Raw genomic sequence first — 11,638 nt, forward strand, 5'->3', positions numbered from 1 at the left:
GATTTATTGTAGAGATGAGGTCTCGCTGCCCAGGCAGGTCTTGAACCTGTGGGCTCAGGCCATCCACTCACCTCAGCCTCCCAAAGGCGCGGGATTACAGGCTGAGCCACCGAGCCCGGCGGCAACACTTTTAATTCTAAACAGAAGATCTGAGGTGACTGGGACCCGGTACGGTCAGCGTCTACAAGCCTCATACAGAAATGACACTGTTACTTCCTGACTGCAACAGAGGCTCGGGGTCCCTTCTGCTTCCCACTTTTACCCAAGTGACCAGCGGTTCCACACCTGGAGTGCGTTCAAAAGTCACCGGCGTCCCTGGGGCTGACACACGCACCTGTTACCGACCACGAGGAGGCGCGGAGACTTACGTGTCCACCCATGGATATCCCGGTCATGCCCAGGGGCCCGTAGCCCTCCCTCTCCAGCCAGTGCAGCAGGGCAGCGGACTCCAGCACGAGTGCTCCCCCCATCACAAACAGGTCGGACACGTTCTTCAGGCTGGACCTTCTGGCCGCACAAAACACAATAGAGAGGGGCTTAAGTTAGGCGCTGGCGATTCAGCGCCTGCAGACTTTTACAGCAGGCAGCCAGACTCCATGCGTTCTTTCAAAGGCAGCCAAGTCAAACGATGGACTGATGCAACTAGGGGCTGCCTATCTGCCCTACATTTTAATCACTTAAAACTTAAAAAAATGTAACTGCCCTATAGACACAACCTTTACTGAAATTATCAGAAAAAAATTTAAAGCAAAATTCTTTAAAAAAAGCAAAGTAGAAGAATTTAATACTAGGTTCATGTATTACTGAAATCTTACATGTCTATTTCCACAAAATACCCAATTTATGAATAAATTATGGAAAGATACATTTTTATAAATATACAGGTCTTAAATAACGAATTCATTTTATTTTTTGAGTCCGGGCCTCGCTTTGTTGCCCAGGCTGGAGTGCGGTGGCATGATCACAGCTCACCACACCCTTGACCTCCCAGGCTCAGGCGACCCTCCCATGCAGCTTGGACTACAGGTGTGCACCACCACACCTGACTAACTTTGATTTTCTTGTAGAGACAAGGTCTCCCTATGTTGCCCAGGCTGGTCTTAAACTCCTGGGCTCACGCGATCCTCCTGCCTAGGCCTCCCCAAGCCCTGGAATGACAGGTGTGCGCCACCGCCGGCCCCACTATCATCTCCACTACACTTTCATGCCGTGACCTCACAGCGCGTGGCCGACCCGTCTACACCTCCAGCACGTGCCAGCTCCCGACCTGAGAGACCACCCAGGCCCACGCCAGCCAGCACGCCTGACCTTCCGCCACAGCATCCCACTCCGGAGCAAGGCTGCCTGGCAGGCCGCCCGTCACATCCTCACTGCGCCTGTGCCGCGGCCCCACGCAGAGCACGCTGCCCTCACGCAGGCCCTGTGGCTCCTTAGCCCGCCACTGCCCGCTCGCGGACTGGCGAAGGCCTGCAGCCGCCTTCCTGGCTTTCACCGGTCTTCCAGGACACAACGTGAGCTTACGAGAGGGCGCCGTCTTGCTGCGTCTACAGTCCCAGGGCTGAGGGTCAAACGTTTCCTGAAGTTCATCCACGTTCATGATTTTATTTACCTATTTGAGCTGGAGTCTCACTCTGTTGCCCAGGCTGGAGTGCAGTGGCGCGTTCACCGCCACACCAGCGTCCTGCTGGGCTCCAGCGATCCTTCCATCTCAGCCTTCCAAGGCGTTGGAGCTACAGGTGCGTACTACCACATCCAGCTATCTTTTTTAAAAAATTTATTATAGAGATGAGGTCTCACAAATTTGCCCAGACTGGTCTCAAACCCGTGGACTCAGGCAATCCTCTCACCTCGGCCTCCCAAGGTGCTAGATTATAGGCTTGAGCCACTGTGCCCCGCCAAATGCATCATTTTAAAAGAGAGATGTCTGCTTTCAGATTTTCTAACTATGGATCATAAGAACAAAAAAGAAGTCAGGCTTGGTGGCTCAGCCTATAATCCCATGCCTTGGGAGGCTGAGGTGAGTGGATGGCCTGAGCCCGCAGGTTCGAGACCCATCCGGGCAACTTGGCAAGACCTCATCTCTACAATAAATCAAAAATTAGTCAGGCGTGGTAGCGTGCACCTGTAGTTCCAGCTACTTGGAAGGCGGAGGCGGAAGGATCGCCAGAGCCCAGCAGGTTGAGGCTGCAGTGGCTGGGAGTGGCCATTGCACTCCAGTCTGGGTGACAGAGTCTGGGTGACAGAGTGAGACTCCAAGTCAAAAAAAAAAAAAAAAGCAAAGAACAAAAAAGAGCAGTATCTAATTACACAAAGTCAATATATTTTGAAAGGAAAAAATGTAATCGTTTCTTCAGGTACAGTTTCACAAATAAAATATACCTTAAGTCAGTCTATTCAATTTCTTATTGTATTTCCTTACCAGACATTAAAATGTAAAAATCTTAAAATAAATATTAAAGTCAACATTCATACTAGTTTTATTTTATTTTTTTTGAGTCGAAGTCTCACTCTCGTCCAGTGGCAGTCTCACAGCCAGTATAGCCTCGACCTGCTGGGCTCAGGCGATCCTCCTGCCTCAGCTTTCCAAGTAGCTAGAACTACAGGCGTGCATCACCACACCCGGCTCATTTCTGATTTATTGTAGAGACAATCTCACCAAGTTGCCCAGAGTGGTCTTGAACCCACAGGCTCAGGCAATCCTCTCACCTCCACTTCCCAAAGTGCTGGAATAACAGGCATGAGCCACCACACCTGGCTTATACTAGTCTTATAACAAAACTCCCCCCCCCACAATACATGGATATTAAACTTAGAAATAGTTAACTGAAGACTGCCAGTAATTTTTTTTTTTTTTGAGTTGGAGTCCACTCTGTCACCCAGACTGGAGTGCAGCGGACGCTCCCGGCCACCACAGCCTCGACCTGCTGGGCTCCGGTGATCCTTTCGCCTCGGCTTTCCAAGTAGCTGGAACTACAGGCGCGCGCTACCACACCCAGCTCATTTTGATTTATTGTAGAGATGAGGTCTCGCCTGCCCAGGTGGGTCTCGAACCTGCGGGCTCAGGCAATCCACTCACCTCAGCCTCCCAAAGGCGCGGGATTACAGGCTGAGCCACCGAGCCTGGCTCCAGTAATCTTAATACTGCTGAATATCTGGTATAAAGACTTAACAATGGAGGGATATGTACTTACACTTGGTCCTTGGGCTTCCTGCAGCCATTTGAGAAAGTGGGTCAAAGAGAAAGTTTTAAGATAATTAAGTGATTTTTGTCTCAGAACACATTAATTTAAGCAAAAGAGTCAAACTGTAACACAAGATAATACTGAAATAACTCCTTCTAGTTACCTTAAGTAGGCTGTTTAGAAGTTCTCAGGTTTTTCAGCTTATTTTTCTTTTGTTAAAAGGCTTTATTGAGATATAAAGCCACATACCATATAATTAACCCGTCAAATTGTACAAATTAGTGTCTTACAGCCATCAGTAAACCAGAGTGCTCACCCACAGCAGCCGCCCCAGGACTGGGCTTTATTTTTTTTAAATCTTTGGTAACTGTTGCTTTAACATTATGTTTCTTTTATTACCAGCAAGGTTGAACATTTCTTTATTATCTGTGCAGCAGTATGTGTTTTCTGTGAATTCTCTGATGTTTTCTTGAAAATTAAGTTAAGAACTGTTCTAAGCCTCAACTGACACTGGAAATGCATTCAAAACATGAGTGTTTCCTTAACAGCAAACACTGACTCATTAATATTAAAACCCAGCATAAACTGGGCTCGGAGGCTCAGCCTGTAATCTCGCACCTTGGGAGGCTGAGGTGAGTGGATTGCCTGAGCCTGCGGGTTCGAGACCCATCTGGGCAACTTGGCGAGACTTCATCTCTACAATAAATAAAAAATTAGCCGGGTGTGGTAGCATGTGCCTGTAGTTCAAGCTACTTGGAAGGCTGAGGCAAAGGATCACCAGAGCCCAGCAGGTTGAGGCTGTGGTGGCCGGGAGCGGCCACGGCGCTCCAGGTTGGGCGACAGAGTGAGACTCCAACTCAAAAAAAAAAGTCTGTTGCCCAGTTGAACTCCTCGGATCTCAAGTCTGAATGCCTGGCTTTGCTGTCAGTTGGCCAAGGCAACTCAAAAACAAAACAAAACAAAAAAACCCCGGCATAAGTCTCATAAGAAATAGAAGTATGATTTATTAATTTATCTTTATTGTACAACAGAAGTATAATACTTATGTTATTTTTAAAAGACACGAAACAATCTTCCACTCTTTTTCATTCTTGCTTCTTAAGTATTTTCTGAACTAATGGCTTAGAAAAGCAGGTCACTATCTCTCTTCCCTTGTGACGACTAAGTGTATAAGTACATTAGAAAGAGGAAAGATGTCTCAGATGCCACAAAAGGATATAATAAGGGTTTTCTAACAACAAAGAAGCCATTTGGGCTTCTTTTATCATAGGACGGGCCATGAGCGTTCGTCGCCTCCAGTAATGCTACGGAAAGAGAAGACGGCACATTAGAGGACACCATCAGAGCTCGGGGAAGGAGAACTGGCCACGGCTTACGGGGAAGGCACCCTGGGAAAGCTCACGTGGTCCCCTGTTCCAGCCAGGTGAATGCAGACGGGGCGGTATTTGCTGCTCCATTCTTTAGGCACGATAAACTGGAACCTGAGTTTAAAAACACACACATCAATGAAATTCTACTCACAAGGCTCCAAATAGAAACTTTCAATTATGAAACATCTTATAACTAAACCATTTGGGAGAAAAGAGCATTCAGGATTTTGACATTCAAATCATAATTGGCCGAACTAATAATAAAGATATTGGCAAATTTGCTTTCTGCTAGGATATCAAAATAGTCAACACAGCAAAACACAGAATGTTGTGAGGATTCCTTACTTAATTCAATTTCACAGCTTTACAAGTGCACACGGAAGCCGGGCTCGGTGGCTCAACCTGTAATCCCAGCACTTTGGGAGGCCAAGGTGAGTGGATTGCCTGAGCCTGCGGGTTTGAGACCCGCCTGGGCAACTTGGCGAGACCTCATCTCTACAATAAATCAAAAACTAGCCGGGCGTGGTAGTGCGCGCCTGGAGTTCCAGCTACTTGGAAGGCTGAGGCAGAAGGATCGCCGGAACCCAGCAGGTCGAGGCTGCAGTGGCCAGGAGTGGCCATTGCACTCCAATCTGAGTGACAGCGAGACTTCAACTCCAAAACAAAACAAAACAAAACAAGTGCACAAGGATATTTTCCCATTTTGGAGAGACCTCAATCTAGATGAAAGAGTCTTAAAATGAGTTCTCTATATAGAGCTCTGACTTTTCCTCAAAACGCTTGGCTGTATGAGCTGTTGATATATCAATAAAATAGCGTGTGCTACCTTTTTTTCCCTGAACTTGTAGCATGTGGCAGAACCTGGTCCACTAAAATTTTAATACTTGGAGGAAAGGCTAATTAATGCCTGAAAAAAAATCAGTTTTTCTACGTGTGGTATTTTAATTTATTTTTCCTTTTATATGACTTCTCTTTTTTTATTGTGGTATGCGTAACATGCAATTTATCACTGCAGTTTTTATACTATAAAGATGTGGGATACAATTCAGGGTTAGGAATACAAATGTTGATTATGTAGGCACCCTTAATTTATCACTTTAACCAGAAAGTATTTCATGTAATTGGGAAGCTCTGTTTCTAGTACATGGCATATCTTCATATTTCCATCTTTTAACTTTTAACCTATCTAAAAACTGTCTTTCCATTTTTTTTTAGAGAGGGGTCACAATGTTGCCAAGCTGGTAGTGAATTCCTGGTATCAAGCAATCCTTCTGCCTCGGCCTCCCAAAGTACTGGGATTTCAGGCATGAGTCACTACACTGCCCCTTTTTTTCTTTTAGTATGCAGTATATGTTTGGGTCTCGTTTGTTTTTAATCCACTCTGTCGTTTAATTGGAGTATTTAGTTCATTTACATTTAAACTAATTTTTTTTTTTTTTTTGAGTTGGAATCTCACTCTGTCGCCCCGACTGGAGTGCAGTGGCCACTCCCAGCCACCGCAGCCTCCACCTGCTGGGCTCCGGCGATCCTTCCTCCTCAGCCTTCCGAGTAGCCGGAATTACAGGCATGCAGTACCACGCCCGGCTGATTTTTTTATTTACTGTAGAGATGAGGTCTCGCTGCCCAGGTGGGTCTCGAACCCGCGGCCTCAGGTCATCCACTCACCTCAGCCTCCCAAAGGCGCGGGATTACAGGCTGAGCCACCGAGCCCTGCTTAATCTAATTATTGACATGACTGAGCTGAAATCTATTACCTTGCGCCTTGCCTTTCATTTGTCCTGTGTGTTCAACATGCATTTTAACTTCAGAGAATTTGTATTATTTGCATTCATTTTAACAATGACCATATAATACTTTGTAATCTTAAAACAACCCAAACCAATATTACTCAAAAAATGCTTTGAATAATGTGCCGTCACTATTTTCTTTCAAATCGAGTAAAAAATCTTGTTTTTTCACACATCAGGAACTCCCGGAGAAGACACCTTCATTTCATTTAAGCCACGGTAGGAACTAAGCCACGAGAAGGAGACTTTCAGATGTAGGTGGTATACTCACGTGTGTGTATAGTTATTTATTTATTTATTTATTTACGTTTTCGAGTTGGAGTCTCACTCTGTCGCCCAGACTGGAGTGCAGCGGCCGCTCCCGGCCACTGCAGCCTCGACCTTCCGGGCTCCGGCGATCCTCCCGCCTCAGTCTTCCAAGTAGCTGGAACTATAGGCATGTGCTACCACGCCCGACTAATTTTGATTTATTGTAGAGATGATGTCTCGCCAAGTTGCCCAGGAAGGTCTCAAACCCATGGGCTCAGGAAAACCACTCACCTCAGCCTCCCAAAGGTGTGGGATTACAGGCTGAGCCACCGAGCCGGACATAAATTATTACTTTAAAAATAAGAGAAAACTCAGTAGTAAGCATGCAATCAGAACATATTAATTATCTACACTTTGTTATTTTAAATAATTTCTTTTTTGATTTGTAATATAGAATAAAAGTAATACTCAGCTGGGATCGGTGGCTCAGCCTGTAATCCCGCACCTTTGGAGGCTGAGGTGAGTGGATTGACTGAGCCCGCAGGTTCGAGATCCACCTGGGCAGCAAGACCTTATCTCTACAATAAATAAAAAATGAGCGGGGCGTGGTAGCACGCGCCTGTAGTTCCAGCTCCTTGGAAGGCTGAGGAGGAAGGATCGCCGGAGCCCAGCAGGTCGAGGCTGCGGTGGCCGGGAGCGGCCACTGCACTCCAGTCTGAGCGGCAGAGTGAGGCTCCAACTCAAAAAAAAAAAAGTAATACTCGAAGCCAGGTGCAATAGTTCACATCTGTAATTCAGGCACTTGGGGAGGCTGATGTGAGAGGATTGCCTGAGCGTGTGGGTTACAGACCAGCCTGGGCAACTTGGCAAGACCTCATCTCTATAATAAATCAAAAAATTAGCAGGGCAGAGTGGCACGTGCCTGGGTCCAGCTACTTAGGAAGCTGAGGTGGAAGGATCACCTGAGCCCAACAGGTCGAGGCTGCATTGGCCATGAGCGTGCCACTGCACTCTAGCCTGGGCAACAGAATGAGACTCCAACTGGGGGGGGGGTGGAGGAGAATAAATAAATAAATCATATAGGCCAGGCCCGGTGTCTCAGTCTGTAATTCCAGCATGCTGGGAGGCCGAGGTTAGAGGACTGCCTGAACCCACGGGTTGGAGACCAGTCAGAGCAACTTGGCAAGATCTTATCTCTACAATAAATCAAAAACTAGCTGGGCGTGGTGGTGTGTAACTGTAGTTCCAGCAACTTAGAAGGAAGGATCACTGGAGCCCAGCAGGTCGAGGCTGCAGTGGCCAGGAGCAGCCACTGCACTCCAGTCTGGGTGACAGAGTGAGACTCCGAATCAAAACAAAAAAAATATGCCGGGCTCAGTGGCTCAGCCTGTCATCCCAGCACTTTGGGAGTCCTAGGCGAGTGGACTGCCTGAGCCCACGAATTCGAGACCAGCCCAGGCAACTTGGTGAGATCTCGTCTCCACAATAAATTAAAAATTAGCCGGGTGTGGTAGCGCATGCCTGTAGTTCCAGCTACTTGGAAGGCTGAGGTGGAAGGATCACCAGAGCCCAGGTCGACCCTGGGATAGTTGTGAGTGTGCCACTGGACTCCATGCTGGGCGACAGAGTGAGACTCCAACTTAAAAAACAAAAACAAAAAACCCTCCGCTCCCCGCCCAAAAAAACAACAAAAAAAATTTATAGTTCATTTGGAATTCTGACATAAGGATATTTCCAATGGGATGTGCACAAGATACATGACAATTCATGAGTTATTTCACATTATAAGGAAATCCACATTCAGTGATCTATACACTCTGTCACTACAAAGAGATCCCAAACAATCTTAAAAACATGAAGAAAAAAATGTTAGAGCTCCTGTCTTTCATTTGCCTTGTTTATTTTTCTCCACCTCAGTGAAAACAGAAATGAGAAATCTGAGATAGAATCATGAGCAATGAAACAAATGGTCACAGGACAAACTGTTTCTCTGCAGATCAATCTAAACTTAGTATTATTAACACTTTTCCTACTTTTAAGGCAATGTGATCAAAAGTTTAAAGTCTGTGCAAATCTTAAAAACCTAGAAATCCTATGTTTAGCAACTTATGGCAAGAAAATACTTAGGGAAGGAGGCAAAGAGATACATTCAAGGACGTTCACTGACTGCCTGTAACAGGGAAGAGCAATGCAACGTGGTCCACCGTGAGGAATGAGTAAGTTGCGGCAGAGCCACAGTGTGGCAGGCCAAGCCGCCATCAACATGATGATGGATGGCAAATTCAGCCACTGATCCGGCCAAAGAGAAAGAGGAAGCAAGCACAGATGTCTGTGACATGCGGGACAAAAACTGGAAGGGTATGCACAAAACCGTGTTTGCCCCTGCTCGGCGGAATTATTGGGTTTCTTTTTTCTTATCTAATATTTTAATTGTTCTAATAATACTGTAGTGCAATGAGATAAGCTGTTGCCCAAAAATGACAGGGAAAGAAATGGGAAAGAAAACAGACATCAACGTGTATCACCGGGGAACTGACAGTGCTTCCCCAACATCAGTGATCCTAGGCAGATGTCCCTGCAGGGACATGCGCTCCCATTTCCCCATGCCCAGTGTCGCTGGCAAGAACCCGCCTCAATCCCAACAGATGCTGCAAACTATTTCTTAGTCTGAATCCAAGCCCACATTTCCTCCTTTCCTTATGCTTATAGCCTGGGTAACCTTGCAGAAGAGGGGGGGCATTTACAAGAAGGGGACATAGTTCAGGGACTGAACTGATAACGTCTAGAAATTCCACATTTCTTCTCCTTCTACACCCGTTAGTTTACAGGCTGAAGAGCTACACGCTTACTGCGAGATTATAGAACACTGATAAGACAAAGCAAGTCTATAAGAGCTACGTGCTTACTCGATGTTTTCTATATTTCTTGTACACAATTTCATTCTTTTTTTTTTTTTTTTTGAGTCGGAGTCTCACTCTGTCGCCCAGACTGGAGTGCAGTGGCCGCTCCCGGCCACCGCAGCCTCGACCTGCTGGCCTCTGGCGATCCTTCCGCCTCAGCCTTCCAAGTAGCTGGAACTACAGGTGCATGCTACCACGCCCGGCTCATTTTGACTTTATTGTAGAGATGAGGTCTTGCCAAGTTGCCCAGGCGGGTCGCGAACCCACAGGCTCAGGCAATCCACTCACCTCAGCCTCCCAAAGTGCTAGGATTACAGGCTGAGCCACCGAGCCCGGCTCACAATTTCATTCTTTACTTCAGTTATTCCTTCTACCAACCCTATGAGATAACTGTTATTAGTTCTCGTTTATAAAGCTGGGTTCAGAGGTTCAGCAGTTGACCAAAGGTCATTAGGTTAGTAAGTAGTGGAGCCAGGGTTCAATTCTGGATCTGTTTAATTCCAAAGTCTGGTTCTTTCCACTACACGATACTGCTTGCTTTTCATTTTGAAGTTATCTACAGGGAAAAATACATACAGCTGATTATGATAGTTAGCAATCAGGTCTATCAGATTGCTCTTCTGTTAGTTCATACTTTATAATGCAACAGAATTCAGGATTCCAATGTGCTCACATAAACATTTAAGTATGTTTCATGATAGAATAATCCCTTCTTATTTTTTCCTTTTTGGCAGAGAGAAAGAAAAAATTGATTATCCACTTTCCACAGGCAGAAAAGGGCCAATGCTCAAAGGCAAGTGTGGCCCTAAATGTACAGGATAAGGGCCTTTCTAAGGGTTTTTCCAGCAAGTTGAAGGAAAAGAAAAAACTCTTGTTGCTAGCATTCTTGTGAAGCAATAACAGAAGAGTTGACATCATGGCGCCTATCTGTTTTCTAATATCCTTGTGACCAGAGTTCCAGGTGGCTGGTCACGGGTGGTCATTTGCAGGAACAATGGCTTAGGCTGGCAGCTCCCTTTAGCAGCTCCCTTTGCCATTGCTGACACACATCTTTTTTTTTTTTTTTTTTTGAGTCAGAGTCTCACTCTGTCACCCAGACTGGAGTGCAGTGGCCGCTCCCGGCCACCGAAGCCTCGACCTGCTGGGCTCAGGCGATCCTTCCGTCTCAACTTTCCTAGTAGCTGGAACTACAGGCTCACGCCATCACGTCCTGCTAATTTTTTGATGTGATTTTTTGTAGAGATGAGGTCTCACCAAGTTGCCCTCACTGGTCTCCAGTGTGGGCTTAGGCAATCTCACCTTGGTCTCCCAAAGTGTAGGGATTATAGGCGTGAACCACTGCACCCAGCCAAGAACAAATTTTAAAACCCACTAACAAGACTGAGTTAAAATTGGCTTCTGTCCTCAATGAGTAGCTCAACAAAGCAAATTAACAGCATAAAGAAGATACAGAAAAGGGAAGTCCCAACTATTGCATGCTAAAAGCTACCTAAGAGCCCTGGGAATTTCACGATTCCATTTACATACAGAAGCTGATATGCTCACTACAGACCACCCTGAGGCGCTTTACTTAACACAATGATGGAGTCTGTCTAGTTTAAGTCCTGACGGGCTCCTTCATTTCCTCAGTTAAAATACCCTTTTCGGCTGGGCTTGGTGGCTCAGCCTGTAATCCCAGCACTTTGGGAGGTCGAGGCGAGTGGATTGCCTGAGCCCGCGGGTTCGAGACCCTCCTGGGCAACTTGGTGAGACCTCATCTCTACAATAAATCAAAAATAAGCCAGGTATGGTAGCGCGCGCCTGTAGTTGCAGCTACTTGGAAGGCTGAGGTGGAAGGATCGCCGGAGCCCAGCAGGTCGAGGCTGCGGTGGCCGGGAGTGGCCATTGCACTCCAGTCTGTGTGACAGAATGAGACTCCGACTCAAAACAACAACAACAACAAAAAACCCTTTTCTTTTTATTAGAAAGGCAACATATGCACTCTAGAAATTGAAACAGAAACTTCAAAAGCCAGATTATCTCCATTCAGAGATAGTCAAGGTTGGCACACAAATAGACCCTTCGGAAACTTTTCTGTGACTGTGTGACCATGCGTGTGTGTTTACAAAAATGAATTTTTAACAATATTTGTATTATCTTCTTTTTTTTTT

General features: G+C 46.1%; 1 protein-coding gene across 1 annotated transcript in view; it reads right to left on the reverse strand.

Annotated features, from left to right (window-relative positions):
• Positions 1-11,638, reverse strand: part of ABHD18 (abhydrolase domain containing 18) — a 35,119-nt gene that overhangs the window by 14,512 nt on the left and 8,969 nt on the right. Inside the window, exons 4-7 of the mRNA XM_008070498.2 lie at positions 4,585-4,663; positions 4,402-4,486; positions 3,192-3,219; positions 369-507 (exon numbers count right to left, since the gene is read on the reverse strand). Coding sequence (XP_008068689.1) covers positions 369-507; positions 3,192-3,219; positions 4,402-4,486; positions 4,585-4,663 — 331 coding nt within the window. The remainder of the gene's footprint in view (positions 1-368; positions 508-3,191; positions 3,220-4,401; positions 4,487-4,584; positions 4,664-11,638) is intronic.

Source organism: Carlito syrichta, unplaced genomic scaffold, assembly GCF_000164805.1.
Source record: "Carlito syrichta isolate Samal-C Ts95f unplaced genomic scaffold, Tarsius_syrichta-2.0.1 Scaffold111640, whole genome shotgun sequence".
In the NCBI taxonomy this organism is placed as follows: Eukaryota; Metazoa; Chordata; class Mammalia; order Primates; family Tarsiidae; genus Carlito; species Carlito syrichta.